The following is a 16,096-nucleotide window of genomic DNA, read 5'->3' as shown; positions in this document are numbered from 1 at the left end:
CGATCCTCTGTGCGGGAATCTCTCCGCTTTCCCCTCCGCACCCCTGTTTCTGTGCTCTCCTCCACGGCTCCGAAGCTTTCCCCCTCTGCCACCTGCAGTCTCTGCCCGCGAAGGGGCTTCCTAGTGTGTGGAAACCTTTCCTCCTTCACGGTTCCCTCCCACTGGTGCAGGTCCCGTCCCTATCCTTTTGTCTCTGTTTTTTTCTTTTTCTTTTTGCCCTACCCAGGTACGTGGGGAGTTTCTTGCCTTTTGAGAGGTCTGAGGTCTTCTGCCAGCGTTCAGTAGGTGTTCTGTAGGAGTTGTTCCACGTGTAGATGAATTTCTGGTGTATCTGTGGGGAGGAAGGTGATCTCCGAGTCTTACTCTTCCGCCATCTTCTCCTCCCTCCCGAATTGGTCTTTAAATAGATTCCAATTAAAATCAGAATTCTTTCACTGTAAGTAACAGCTTATATTTAAAGAAAAAAAAATTTAGAATCTTGTTTTGGGGGGTCACAAAGCCTACTTCCTTGGGCTCCAGTGTCCTCATCCCTTAAGACATGAACAGTAAGACGCGTTCTGAAGATCAAATGAATGTACGTAGAAGGGCTATAAAGAGGTCAGCTTGACAGAGAGCTGAGAAGGAAGGGGCTGGTGTACTGGTCTGGGAAGGAGGAGAGAGGTGGCCATACCTAGAACTCAGAGCACTGGGTCTAACCATTACAAAGGAAGCTTTGTAATGGGGTGGCTTGAAGGCAGTCTGACTGACCTCAGGGTTTGGTCCAGGACTGAACCAGTTGCAGCCTTCAAAGCCACTTGGGTTGCTTTGACCTCCAGCCATCTGTGTCTGAGAATGTAAAACAAATGGTTAATGGTGTCTGAGGCTAATGATCTCAAATATCCCCTACTTATCTCAAATATCCCTAATTAATGCCATAAGAGGAATAACAGCCCCCTGGAGAAATAATCAAGGATGCTATTTTCAAAGTTGCAATTAATTGTGTTTTTGGGAAAACTCATCTTCTGCCAGTTATTCTATTGAGAAATAGGAAATTAAGGGTGATGGAAGAGCTGTGACTGACAGGGCAGTTTGAATAACCTTTATAAGGTCAAGAAGGCAGATGCAGAGCCCATATTCAACACCAGGGATCCTGGACCAAAGCCATAAGGATCATATCATGGAGTGAGTTAGGAGCTCACTTCCTTCGGTCAAAATATGTGCCTAAGGGTAGGTCTGACCATCTGACCTTAAACTGTGAAGTTTCATGGTGACTACCCTTTGGTTGCCTTTTCAAAATGCCTTTTTTTCCACTGTGGCTTGAGCCAAATATGCCTCTCGTCATCTCCCTTTGGAGCATGTGTCTGTATCCTCTCATTTCCCTTCTCAGACTTCCTCCCTTCTTTCCCTCCTCTTTCCTCCAGCTAGTGAGACCTGCAACGATTTCCACCCGATGTTCTTCACCCACGACAGATCCTTCGAGGAGTTTTTCTGCATCTGTATCCAGCTCCTGAACAAGACATGGAAGGAAATGAGGGCAACCTCTGAAGACTTCAACAAGGTAAGGAGAATCTGAAGCAGAGACAGAAGCTTCCTGTGTCCCCGGTGGAGGCCCACCCACCTTTGCTTGGTCCTTTCGCTGGGTGTGGAAGGAGAATGAGGACGACTGTGATTTTAGGTGACGTTAAGGATGGAGAAGGAAAGGCATACCTATACAGACAGGAAGCTGTGTGCCAGTGATGCTCTTATCTCTCTAGGGATAAGCTTGGAGCAGCTTTGTTCCTTTTGGCTTACTAAGCAGGGACCACCAGCAGAGACCCTTTCTTGAGAAATATTGATAAGATGAACTTTTTCCTTTGAAAGCCTTGGTCCGGGATGCCTTGTTATTACAGATCTAGTGGGGAAAATGCCTCCACTCCACCTGTGCAGGTGGCTGCCAGGGAGAGAATGAGATGAGGAAGGCTGCTGTGGTCACTTGGTTTCTTTGTGGGTTATGGCTGCGTTGAGATAACTGCCCTTTTCTCTGTCACAACGGGTGTTAAAATGCAAGACCTCTTTCAGGGAGTTGAGTAAGTTTATATGGAACATGTCGGTTTACAGAAAGCATTTGGTTTTTTTGAAGAGTGTGAATTTCACATTTCTGTTTGTGAATGAATGTTGGGTGGAGAGAAGAGTGCTGACCAACTTAAAGGAAGCAAAAGCATTGTGTACACTTTTCAAGATAAACAAAATCTTTATCCTTGGATCAAAGCCTTGTTAGCAATCATGACATGGCTAGTAATAAATGATGGTTGGGACAGGTACGCTTAGGTCTTTAATCATTCTGGTTTGCTACTGTATGTGACTCTGGGTTCGGTTGGCCCCATCACCCATGCCTGCTGACCTGGTACTGGCGGCATAAATGTTTCTAAGAGTCTAAGTGTCTGGTCTCACAGTCATCCCGTGGGGCCTTCATGGGTTTGTGCTTGGGGCATAACATAATATCTGAATTCCAGCGTCACTTGATGTTCTTGTTGGTCTTTGCCTCCCAGTCCTCTTTCCCACCATATTTCTGGTCCATGGCATCTTGAACCAATATTGGTTAAAAAGAAAGAAAACTGGAAAGAGGACACTCTTCCCCAAGCCTTCCCCAAGGTTAGAACCTGACAGTCTCCATCAATATAATGATCTCACCTGCAGTTGTAGCAGAGAACGCCATTCCATCCCAGTCATTCTGAGCCACCTAATCAGTTCCTTTCTTTTCCATTTTTGTGAATCTGTTGCATGTTTTTGATTTGTGGTTACCATGGTTTTCGAGTATCATAACTGTATCGACTTGCTTTAGGCTGATAAGTTCAGTCGTGTAAGTTCAAACACATTCTAAAAGATCTACAGTGTTTACTCCCCTCCCCTACAATTTGTGATTTTGATGCCCTATTTTACATCTTCATGTTTATCCTATTGCTGTTCATTGTGGTTATAATCACTTTTACAAAATTTTTTTGTTGTTTTTTACTCTGTATACTGGCCTAAGTGATCTTCGGTCCTTTTATATATTTGTCTGGGCCATCTATTTAACTCATTGAAATAGGCCCCAGGGACTCCCCTCTGTGGAAAACACTGATCTGTAAATTGCATGCTGGGGCTTCAAGTGTCTGAGCAACTATAGCCAAGGTCAGACGTGATTCAGGAGGGGAGGTGGAGGAAAGAAGCCCATTAATTCCCTTATGATTGTTAACTGCAGCCTCCTGAGTGTACTTCACTTGATTATGAAGGACTTTGCACTTCAGGTGCAATTATCCTTGGGAGAGAGGGAAGAAGGAGCACAGAGACCTTTGTTCAATCAGGCCAAAAAAAAAGGGGGAAAGTTAAATCAGTAGTCTCTGAAATTGCTGTGGCCACATTGCTTCTGGATCAGTTCAACTCTTCCTGTACTGCACTGTTTCTCAAAGCCATCCAGTCCTCAGCTCTTGTGTCCTGGGACACTTATTCCTCCAAGAGAAGGAGACTTCACTGACTCTCATGTGTTCTGGCACTGAGCTATCCATCTGCTGAGGGCATTTCATTCATCCCGCTTCTCCAGAATTACAGAAATCTGCATTTCTGTAAATGATAAAATCAAATATTATTGCTGTTGATCTATACACAGATAAGGTATATAGAAAACATTACCAAATTCCTGCAAAGGAATGGCTCAAGGGAATTAATACTTAGACACTTAATTTCTGTAGAACTTACAAGTTTAGGACATGAAACTCCAAGAATACATACACTGTTAGCAAAGGAAACCAGAGGCCTCAGTCTGGAGTTGCTGAGAGGGGCTTCAGGGAGGAGACGAGCATGGCTCTCACGTCCGTGTTATTCATGGTGGCTGTGTGCTCGGGTTGGTGGAGGTGATATTCTCATTGCTCAGGGTGAGGCCCTGCTAGGTGATGGCAACCCCCCCAAAGGGTCATGCTGAAACCTTTTTGTAGTTAACTTATATGGCTGCAAAAACTTCCTGCAGCAAGATCTAAGAGCCAGGTTCCAGTACAGTTTCTTACTGTGGCCCTAGTGCCATCTTTTTGCATTAGACAATTGTAAACTAGCTGTGATGTTACACATCTGCTGCCAAGTAGGGATGGTAGTTTATGGCCGTGGGCAGGCAGCTGGAAGCAGAGCGTCCCACTCCACATGTCCATTCATTGGTTAAGAATGGATATCCGAGGAGGATCAGGGATGGGTATGACAAGGCATTTCAATTTTCTACATTAACTATGTCTGCTTTTCTCTTTCTAATACAATGCATGCCTTCCTTTTGTAACCAGAAAAGTTTATCAGTGATATACTTTTTATCACGTGTATTATTACTTTCCTAATACTGCTGGAACATATTGCCACAAACTTAGTGGCGTGAACAATACAAATTTATTATCTTACAGTTCCATAATTCAGAAGCCAAAAATGGGTCTCCCAGGGCTAAAATCAAGGTGTCAGCAGAGCTATGTTCCTTTCTGGAGGCTCTTGGGGAGAATTCATTTCATTGCCTGTTCCAGATTCTGGAAACTGCCTGCATTCCTTGTCTCAATGGCCCTCTTTCTCCATCTTCAAAACCGGCAACTGCAGGTTCAGTCGTTTCCACGTTACTTATCACTCTGATCCCTCTTCTGTTTCCATCTTTCACCTGTAAGGACCCCTATGATTACATTGGACCACCTGGATAATCCAGGGTAATTGTTCCTATTTTAAGGTCAGTTGATTAGCAACCTCAATTTCACCTGCAACCTAAATTCCCTTTTGCCATAAAAGGAAATATATTCACAGATTATGGGGATTAAAATATGGACATCAATGGGGAGCCATTATTCTGCTTACCATAATGTGTATTTAAGTTGTAAGTACATTAGATTTGTAGCTGTGGGTATCAAATTAAATTAATGAAACATGGACAGATGAGCTTTTTTGTTGTTCTTTTGGCTGGTAGACTAGCATAATACCTGTTGCAGAGTTCTGCTAGTGGTTGCTCAAATTCAGATATAATTATGTCCTTTTTCTTTTATTTCTCTTTTTTGTCTCTTTGGCCTTAACAAAAAAAAAGGACCCTGTGTGAGGGCCTCTAGTTCAATGTGAAGAATGTCTTTTCTGATTTTTTCTGCTGCTTATCAGCCACCTTTTGCTTTACCAGATAATAAATTGGAGAAGAGAGAAAAGCTGAAATTTTAATCAGTTCACTTTTCTTCTTGTTATTAACTTGGTATCAGAAGAGATTGAATTTAGGAACAAATGTGGGTTTGGTGTTACTGGTAGATTTAACGCTTTTCTTGTTTCCTAAGATTGTCCAAATGGGAATTCAGAAGTATCTTAAAAGAGCCCAACATGAGACACAGTTTCTTTGAACTTTCTTGGACATCTTTTCAGACTTTCACCACTTTGAATGGAAGCATAGATGGTGGATTTAATTGTTGACCTGAGACCCAGGGTTCTGTAAGAAAGGCTTAGCTATCTGCCTTCTTTAGCTCATTACTGGAGAAGCAGTATCCCTCACCCTAAAATTGTGATTTTTTTCCAACAAACAATATCAGATTCCAGCAGACACAGGAATCTCTTCTGCAACTCACCTTGGTGGGGACACTAGTTGGTAGATACCTAGTGCTTGGTAGTTAATGCTGCTGCTGGAAGTGAGTGTTTGGAAAAGCAGCTGTCTTCCTGCTCCTCCAGACCTGGGAAGCAGCAGATGTGATTTTTTTTAATTTATTTAAGAGAAGTAGAATTAGAGAGTGGTTAAAATATTTATTCTTTGAAAGGTACTTTCTTACAGTTTCTCAATATAGTAGTCTCCACAGAGTAATCCATTGGTTCAGACCATTGAGTTTGTATTCTGTGTTTTTGACTTTTGTAACCAATATTTCAGAACATGCATTATTCATTGTCATGGGAAGAGCTAAACCAGAGCTGGATACCTTGGCACACAATTGGCCCCATAATTATTTCATTGAAGCTTTTATTTATTTATTTTTAATATCTTTATTGGAGTATAATTGCTTTACAGTGGTGTGTTAGTTTCAGCTTTATAACATAGTGAATCAGCTATACATATACATATATCCCCATATCTCCTCCCTCTTGTGTCTCCCTCCCACCCTCCCTATCCCACCCCTCTAGGTGATCACATAGCACCGAGCTGATCTCCCTGTGCTATGTGGCTGCTTCCCACTAGCTATCTATTTTACATTTGGTAGTGTATATATGTATATGCCACTCTCTCACTTTGTCACAGCTTACCCTTCCCCCTCCCCATATCCTCAAGTCCATTCTCTATGTCTGCATCTTTATTGCTGTCCTGCCCCTAGGTTCATGAGAACCGCTTTTTTTTTTTTTTTAGATTCCATATATATGTGTTAGCATACGGTATTTGTTTTACTCTTTCTGACTTACTTCACTCTGTATAACAGACTCTAGGTGCATCCAACTCACTACAAATAACTCAATTTTGTTTCCTTTTATGGCTGAGTAATATTCCATTGTATATATGTGCCACATCTTCTCTATCCATTCATCTGTTGATGGACACTTACATCGCTTCCATGTCCTGGCTATTGTAAATAGTGCTGCAGTGAACATTGTTGTGCATGATTCTTTTTGAATTATGGTTTTCTCAGGGTGTATGCTCAGTAGTGGGTTTGCTGAGTCTTATGGTAGTTCTATATTTAGATTTTTAAGGAACCTCCATACTGTTCTCCATAGTGGCTGTATCAATTTACATTCCCACCTACAGTGCAAGAGGGTTCCATTTTCTCCACACCCTCTCCAGCATTTGATGTTTGTAGATTTTTTGATAATGGCCATTCTGACCAGTGTGAGGTCAGAATGTTGAGGAAAGTTCCCTCTATGCCTACTTTCTGCAGGGTTTTTATCATAAATGGGTGTTGAATTTGGTCAGAAGCTTTTTCTGCATCTATTGAGATGATAATATGGTTTTTCTCCTTCAGTTGGTTAATATGGTTTATCACATTGATTGATTTGCATATATTGAAGAATCTTTGCATTCCTGGGATAAAACCCAATTGATTATGGTGTATGATCTTTTTAATGTGCTGTTGGATTCTGTTTGCTAGTATTAGTTGAGGATTTTTGCATCTATGTTCATCAGTGATATTAGCCTGTAGTCTTCTTTCTTTGTGACATTTTTGTCTGGTTTTGGTATCAGGATGATGGTGGCCTCGTAGAATGAGTGGGGGAGTGTTCCTCCCTCTGCTATATTTTGGAAGAGTTTGAGAAAGATAGGTGTTAGCTCTTCTCTAAATATTTGAGAGAATTTGCGTGTGAAGCCATCTGGTCCTGGGCTTTTGTTTGTTGGAATTTTTTTTTTTTTTTTTTTGCGCTACGCGGGCCTCTCACTGTTGTGACCTCTCCCGTTGCGGAGCACAGGCTCTGGACGCGCAGGCTCAGCGGCCATGGCTCACGGGCCCAGCCACTCCGCAGCATGTGGAGTCTTCCCAGACCGGGACACGAACCCATGTCCCCTGCATCGGCAGGCGGACTCTCAACCACTGCGCCACCAGGGAAGCCCTGTTGGAAGATTTTTAATCACAGTCTCAATTTCAGTGCTTGTGATTGGTCTGTTTATATTTTCTATTTCTTCCTGGTTCACAACTCGGAAGGTTGTGCTTTTCTAAGAATTTGTCCATTTCTTCCAGGTTGTCCATTTTATTGGCATATGGTTTCTTCTAGTAATTTCTCACGGTCCTTTGTATTTCTTCAGTGTCGGTTGTTACTTCTCCTTTTTCATTTCTAATTCTATTGATTTGAATCTTCTCCCTTTTTTTCTAGCTAGTGGTTTATCAATTTTGTTTATCTTCTCTGGGAACCAGCTTTTAGTTTTACTGATCTTTGCTCTTGTTTCCTTCATTTCTTTTTCATTTGTTTCTGATCTAATCTTTATGATTTCTTTTCTTCTGATAACTTTGGGGGTTTTAGGTTCTTCTTGCTTTAGGTATAAAGTTAGGTTGGTTATTTGAGATGTTTCTTGTTTCTTGAGGTAGGGTTGTATTGCTATAAACTTCCATCTTAGAACTGCTTTTGCTACATCTCATAGGTTTTGGGTTGTCATGTTTTCATTGTCATTTGTTTCTAGGTATTTTTTGATTTCCTCTTTGATTTCTTCAGTGATCTGTTGGTTATTAAGTGGTGTATTGTTTAGCCTCCATGTGTTTGAATTCTTTACAGATTTTTTCCTGTAATTGATATCTAGTCTCATAGTGTTGTGGTCAGAAAACATACTTAATACACTTTCAATTTTCTTAAATTTACCAAGACTTGATTTGTGACCCAAGATATGATCTATCCTGGAGAAAGTTCCATGAACACTTGAGAAGAAAGTGTAATCTGCTGTTTTTGGATTGAATGTCCTATAAATATCAATTAAATCTATCTGGTCTATTGTGTCATTTAAAGCTTCTGTTTCCTTATTTATATTCATTTTGGATGATCTGTCCATTGGTGTAAGTGAGGTGTTAAAGTCTCCCATTATTATTGTGTTACTGTCGATTTCCTCTTTTATAGCTGTTAGCAGTTGCCTTATGTATTGAGGTGTTCCTGTGTTGGGTGCATAAATATTTACAATTGTTATATCTTCTTCTTGGATTGATTCCTTGATCGTTATGTAGTGTCCTTTGTGTCTTGTAACAGTCTTTATTTTAAAGTCTGTTTGGTCTGATGTGAGAATTGCTACTCCAGCTTTCTTTTGATTTCCACTTGCATGGAATATCTTTTTCCATCCCCTCACTTTCAGTCTGTATGTGTCCCTAGGTCTGAGGTGTGTCTCTTGTAGACAGTATATGTATGGGTCTTGTTTCTGTATCCATTCAGCCAGTCTATGTCTTTTGGTTGGTTCATTTAATCCATTTACAGTTAAGGTAGTTATCGATATGTGTGTTCCAATTACCATTTTCTTAATTGTTTTGGGTTTGTTATTGTAGGTCTTTTCCTTCCTTTGTGTTTTCTGCCTAGAGAAGTTCCTTTAGCATTTGTTTTAGAGCTGGTTTTGTGGTGCTGAATTCTGTTAGCTTTTGCTTGTCTGTAAAGGTTTTAATTTCTTCATCGAATCTGAATGAGATCCTTGCTGGGTGGAGTAATCTTGGTTGTAGGTTTTTCCCTTTCATCACTTTAAATATGTCCTGCCACTCCCTTCTGGCTTGCAGAGTTTCTGCTGAAAGATCAGCTGTTAACCTTATGGGGATTCCCTTGTATGTTATTTGTTGTTTTTCCCTTGCTGCTTTTAATATTTTTGTTTGTATTTAATTTTTGTTAGTTTGATTAATATGTGTCTTGGCGTGTGTCTCCTTGGATTTATCCTATATGGTACTCTCTACACTTTCTGTACTTGATGGACTATTTCCTTTCCCATATTAGGGAAGTTTTCAACTATAATCTCTTCAAATATTTTCTCAGTCCCTTTCTTTTTCTCTTCCTCTTCTGGGCCCCCTAAAATTCGAATGTTGGTGTGTTTAATGTTGTCCCAGCGGTCTCTGAGACTGTCCTCAATTCTTTTCATTCTTTTTTCTTTATTCTGTTCTGTGGTAGTTATTTCCACAATTTTATCTTCCAGGTCACTTATCCATTCTTCTCCCTCAGTTATTCTGCTATTGATTCCTTCTAGAGAATTTTTAAGTTCATTAATTGTGTTGTTCATCATTGTTTGCTCTTTAGTTCTTCTAGTTCCTTGTTGAACATCTCTTGTATTTATTCTATTTCCAAGATTTTGGATCATCTTTACTATCATTATTCTGAATTCTTTTTCGGGTAGACTCCGTATTTCCTCTTCATTTGTTTGGTCTGGTGGGTTTTTACCTTGCTCTTTCATCTGCTGTGTGTTTCTCTATCTTCTCATTTTGCTTAACTTACTGTGTTTGGGGTCTTCTTTTCGCAGGCTACAGGTTCATAGTTCCCGTTGTTTTTGGTGTCTGCCCCCAGTGGCTGAGGTTTGTTCAGTGGGTTGTGTAGGCTTCCTGGTGGAGGGGAGTGGTGCCTGTGTTCTGGTGGTTGAGGCTGGATCTTGTCTTTCTGGTGGGCAGGACCGCATCCAGTGGTGTGTTTTGGGGTATCTGTGACCTTACTATGATTTGAGGCAGCCTCTCTGCTAATGGGTGGGGTTGTGTTCCTGGCTTGCTAGTTGTTTGGCATAGGGTGTCCAGCACTGTAGCTTGCTGGTCGTTGAGTTGAGCTGGGTCTTATCGTTGAGATGGAAATCTCTGGGAGAGCTTTCGCTGTTTGATATTACGTGGAGCCGGGAGGTCTCTGGTGGACCAGTGTCCTGAACTCAGCTCTCCCACCTCAGAGGCACAGGCCTGACACCCAGCCGGAGCACCAAGACCCTGTCAGCCACACAGCCAGGTATGTGGGGAGTTTCTTGCCTTTTGGGAAGTCTGAGTTCTTCTGCCAGCATTCAGTAGGTGTTCTGTAGGAGTTGTTCCACATGTACGTGTATTTCTGATGTATTTGTCTGGAGGAAGGTGATCTACACATCTTACTCCTCCACCATCTTGAAGGTCTCTTGAAGCCTTTATTTTTGAGCGGGGGCAGGGTTTAGGAAAGAGGACGCAAGTGATTTGGCTATTTCAGGTATGGGAATCTCATTTAATGATTTTGTGGCTGACTGTTCTACTTTAAAAATTCAAATAATGGGGGCTTCCCTGGTGGCGCAGTGGTTGAGAGTCCGCCTGCCGATGCAGGGGAAGCGGGTTCGTGCCCCGGTCTGGGAAGATCCCACATGCCGCGGAGAGGCTGGGCCCGTGAGCCATGGCCGCTGAGCCTGCACGTCCGGAGCCTGTGCTCCGCAATGGGAGAGGCCACAACAGTGAGAGGCCCGTGTACCACAAAAAAAAAAAAAAAAAAAAAAAAAATTCAAATAATGTATGTACATCAAAATCTGTACCTGTGTGTAGCAGCGTTTCTCAACCTGCCCATACATTAGAATCACCTTGGGGGCTTTTGAAAGCCCTGTTATCCCAGCGCCCAACTGCACCACATGCCAATTAAATCCTTGGGGTGGAGTCAGTGCTATCAATGAAGATTTTCACTAGGGTAGATTTGATCACTAAAAGTGAATTGTGTCCATAGAATTACCGTCAGTTGACACATGTAACACGTCACTAATTCATGGCATGCCTTGATGAAGTAGTGTGTCTGTTGGTCTGCAAGGCCCGGACTTTAATCCTGATTCTTCTACTCAGGAGCTCTATGCCTGAAAGTTTAAAAAAAAAAAGTGGATACCAGTATTCCATCGCTGTCTCTTATGGTGGTGTGACCTTAAGTTGAAGTAATAAATGTAAAAAGACTTTGAGGAAGTAAAATATTGTATGCAGTTGTAAAGTGTTCTTTTTGTATGTAATAAGACAGATCCTGTCTCTACAATATGAGTAAATTGCCCTTTTCACAAGAAGACATTTTTTGGCCATTATGTTAAAAAAAGGGAAGAAAGAAAAGTGAAGCTGTCTATGTACCCCCAATTAAGTTCTGAACGGAATTAAACAACTCATTTAACTTTGGCGGAAATAAGGTTTCAGCTGAAAATTTGGTGGTGTCTTTCTCCAAACAACTTTATTAAGTACCTTGGTTTTCCACATGACAAGCCCTGAGTAGCAGCCTAAAAATCAGCAGGTCCCACAGTTTTCATGTACTTAATGGCTGGCAAGAGTTAAGGCCTCTCCAGCAATTACCTGGTTGCCCAGACCTCTACAGGGATGGCTGAGCCTTCTAGATACCATCAAAATATTTGCTCATAGCATTAGTGTTACCTCAGATACTATCAGAATGGGCATTAAAAACCAAGATCAAATGACTTTGCCATGCTTTCAAATTACCAAAACGGAAGAAACTAATGATTTGAAAAATGTAGTCACTCTAGAGCAAAAGCACTATTTTGAAACGTTACCCAGCAGCATAAGAAGCAAAGCACACATGATAGAGTTTATACTCAGGCTCGCAGATGAGAACCCATCCCTTGAAAGAGGAGAGGCTGTGCAAGGGGAGAACCCAGGCCCATCAAACAAAGCTGCAGCTGCCTCTGGCTAAGCTACCAGCTTCTTCTGAGTCAATGGGTGAAAATATCAATTCAGTAGGAAGAATCGGAGAGCAGGACACTTGACGGAGGAAACATCCTGAGAAATCCCCTGGAAGGTTATCCATGGAAAATAACCTCTAACTCGTCACATCTAATGGATTATGGTGTGGTATAGAAAAGGGATTGTTTGAAAGCTCAGAGGCAGGGATCGCATGAATGAAAAAGGGAAATATGTTTGCTCCCCAAACTGCTTCCAGCTTACTGACTTTCTATGCGTGCTTTTCAGGGGACAATTAGATATTCAGAAGTCCCCTTCCTAGGCCAGCTCAACCGCGTAGTGGTGCAGAGGGCGCTCTGTTAGCTGAGCTGGCCTAGGGAATGAAAGGTGGTCTGTAACTCTCACCATGAATAAACATGAAGCTCTTCATTTGCATGAGGCAGGTGACTGTAAAATATCTTGGAGCAAATTGTGAAAGGAGGCTTTGTGCATCTGTGCCATGGGGAAGCTGGGGAGGACTCGGCGTTGTTTATCTTCATTAGAATTCCATCTAGTGCTGCTGTTATTGATCTGAACCCGGGCCTGGTGTGGTTAGTAAAGTAGGTGTACGTTTTAATTGAAACATGAATATTTAAGTAGAGGAGAAGTCTTTTAAAGGGCCCTCATGTCGTATGAGGTTATCCATTTTTCAGCTGTCTAGGCCCTTTACAAGTATTTATTCAAAAAGCTTCTCATGTTTCACAAAGATCTTTAGGTTTGGCACGAAGGAAATGGAATCTCCTGTAGAAGCAAATGTGTTACATGAATTGATTTATTTTTTTCCTTTGATGTTTCCCGTGGGAGAGGTAGCAAATGGTTCGTGTGTGTGTGTATATGTGTGTGTGTGTGTGTGTGTGTATGTATGTTTGAGTGTGTTTAAGGTATCCACTGAAGGTAATGTTACCCTTTTTCATGTAACTTGCCAGTTTCTGTCGGACAGAAATCACGGCATGTCCTCATCAATATCAATTATGCAGTCTAGAGACAGTGGAAAGACCAAGAAAGAGACAGACTTCACTAATTTATTGTTTTCAAGAGTTATCTTTTAAACAGACCCCAGTGTCTACACTTTCTGAGAAGAAATGTATTAATTATAAGTAACAGTCCTAGCCAAGACAGGGAGGCTGCTGTGGTGTAAAGCAGTATTTCTCCAACTCTTTTGCATCACAGCCCCATTAAGGAGGTTTTGTAGATATCTTTTCACTAATCACCCTCCTCCTGAAATTTTAATTATGCAGACGTGTCATTATCTGTTTATATAATGTGTGTACATCTGCGCTTTATACGTTAAAAGACTAAGAATTTTGCTCCTCCAAGAACCAATTTTCACCCCTGGGGGCACTGTCCCATGCCCCATTGAGAATGCAAGGTGGAGAGGAAAGAACCCGGGCTGAGAGAAGCAGGAGAGTCTGCTGGCAGTCCCAGCATGGTCCCTCGCCAGCAGTGTGACCTTGAGCATGTCCTTTAGCTGTCAAGTCCCTTCCCATCTGTAAGCTGAATAGCAATAATAACAATAATGATAATAATAGCGATGGTATTTCCCTGGATCACAGTGAGAATTAGGCCCTCAAAGGTGGGCTTTGTAAATTGCCACATACAAATGGGAGGTGCTGATCTCACAGACAAATAGTAATTTGCACTTGGTTGTGCAGTGTAATTGAGCTGCTTTGATTTCCCAAGGTAGTTAGTCCAAATATCTATAAATACAGATTTCCCCATACCTCTGTAAGGGGAGCCATTGAACTTTAGCTGCAAAAGGGGATTTTGACCACAGTGGGGACAAATTTCTAGGTGAGGAGGAAGTCCTCTTGTGCAGGCTCGTAGTGGTGAGGGACGCTCTCCCCAGCCTGCCCAAAGATGTACTGCAGGTGATACAGGAGCTTAGCTGAATCTCAGAGGCGGAGCACGCTGATCGTTCAAGAGCCCAGGTCCCCCACTGCCGGCTGGATAACCTTGTGCAAGGGACTCAGCCCTGTCAGCTTCAAATTCCTCATCTGTGAGGCGGGGCAGGAACATTACCGCGGCTATAGGTGGGCTGTGAGCCCCGGACCGTCTGGCCTGGAGCAAGCACCAGGTGACACGGGTCTCTAAATCCCTCTGAAAAAGAAAAGGATACTCATGGCAAGGCTGATGGCAAAACATTTTCAGGCTTTTCCCTCGGATTTAGTGATTAACTTAACCAACGTCCATCTCAGAGTGCCATCTTATTGGTCCCAGCTGCACAGCATCTGTGCAACTTTCATGAGAAAACGGGGATGACCATAAAGTGGTTCATTTCCAGGGACTGTCCTGGGGTCCTGCCACTAAGAGCCTGGGTGTGCCTCCTTATGAAGTGGTTTTATACAAGGATCCTGAGTCATCCAGAGAGAATTAGATTTTGTTGACTCTGTTCTTGTAATTTCCATAAGAAATAGTTAAACTCTTTAAAATCTGTTTAAAAGTTGACTGGTAGATTTAGTTGGTTGAGAACACTGCTAACATGTTTTGCTTTCTCGACATTCTCTATAACTGGAGGATTTATAAAAAATGATATTTACCGAGATTGAGTCTTATGAATAATTTTGGGACAAGCTTGACAATAGTAAATATACATCTTGGGGGTTCCTTTGTGTGCAGGGTCTGGCTTAGGGCTCTTCTTATTACCAAAGTCTTCCTAGAGTCAATGCTTCTTTCTCTGAATGTGTAACATGTGCTAAACTTCTCAATTATGAGAAGCAAAGAATCGATAGGTTCTTCTGCTGGACAGCCGTAAGACACATCAGTCCCTTTCTTTTATTTTTTTTTAATTTTTTTTCCTTTCTTTTAATATACATATATTTTATTGAATTATAATTGACATACAATGTCATGTTAGTTTCAGGTATACAACATAGTGATTCGATATTTTTATACATTCTGAAATGACTACCGTGACAAGTCTAGTTACCATCTGTCACCATACAGAGTTATAACAATGTTATTGACAATATTTTATATGCTGTACATTACACCCCCATGTACTTCAGTCCCTTGGTTCAACTGCAGACCATCCCTGAACATGAAAATAATGACAACTCTTTAAGTTAACTGCTCTCTATAACTCTATTCAATGACTTTTGAAATTTTTTTCCCTTTCATTAACTACACTTTGGGGCACTGTATGCACTGCTAACTGGTTCCTATGACCTGAATTCCATATTCCATGGTGGATTATGTGAGGGATTTTATAGTGACACAGAAACCATTTTATTAGCATATGTCCAATTAGAAGGAAATTACCTACATTTTAAGTTAGGCATAATGAGATTTAGGCATTTTAAGTTAAAGGGCAGATGGGAAACAGAGTTGGAAACCTAAGAAGAGTACCATTAGATGTGAATCTCTCAAAAACTTCAAGTCCTTTTTGATTTAAAAGAAAATTTTTATCTTGTAATTGCAAAGTGTAAATTATGTTAAAAGGGAGTTGAGAACACACTCCTACAGAGGGATGTGTTTCCAAAGGTAGAAAAAAAGTACATAAGGTAGCGTCATATAGGTGCTCCTCTTGCCAACTGAGGGTACCAAATGTTGAGGTGAGTTGGGGGATGGAGGGCAAAGAGGGGCCCTAGATAAACTGAGGACTCAGAATGAGATGGTAGTGTCAGAAGCCATTTGCTAGGACTCCAATAGAAGAGGTGGGATAAGTTAGAAGATCCCAAGCGAGATTTCCAAATATCCCCTGCAAAAATACCAGATCTTGGGGGTCGGGAGTTAAAATATATACTTGATTATTTAAACGTACATAATTAAACTTCTCATTTACACTAATTGTATGCCTGTTCAGGTTTTTCAAAATCTTGCTTTTAATCTGAACAGTGGTAAATGATGGGTCAAGACTATCCACCTTCATTTTCCCAAACAGGAGCTAAAGCACTCACCTGCATGGTTCAACACCAGATGCTGGTCTGCCCATGCCATCTCCAGGCATAGATATAAGCCACTGAGTCTAACAGGTCAAAAGCAGGAGCGAAGGTTGAGAGACAAAAAGAGAGTACCAAAGTAATACTCAATTTTACAGCAGTTTTTACAGCTGACTGTTATAGAGA

At 41.5% G+C, this 16,096-nt stretch overlaps 1 protein-coding gene across 2 annotated transcripts in view; it reads left to right on the top strand.

Moving 5' to 3' along the window:
- ELMO1 (engulfment and cell motility 1) overlaps positions 1-16,096 on the top strand; it is a gene marked incomplete at both ends in the record, with an annotated part of 466,567 nt that overhangs the window by 292,387 nt on the left and 158,084 nt on the right. For both annotated transcript variants that reach the window (XM_079711467.1, XM_079711468.1), the window contains one exon: positions 1,401-1,537. In XM_079711467.1, coding sequence (XP_079567593.1) covers positions 1,401-1,537 — 137 coding nt within the window. The remainder of the gene's footprint in view (positions 1-1,400; positions 1,538-16,096) is intronic.

The sequence above is a fragment of the Hyperoodon ampullatus genome (assembly GCF_949752795.1).
Source record: "Hyperoodon ampullatus genome assembly, chromosome: 9".
Lineage (NCBI taxonomy): Eukaryota > Metazoa > Chordata > Mammalia > Artiodactyla > Ziphiidae > Hyperoodon > Hyperoodon ampullatus.
The sequence above is the reverse complement of the archived record's forward strand: the minus strand, read 5'-3'. Positions and strand labels throughout refer to the sequence as shown.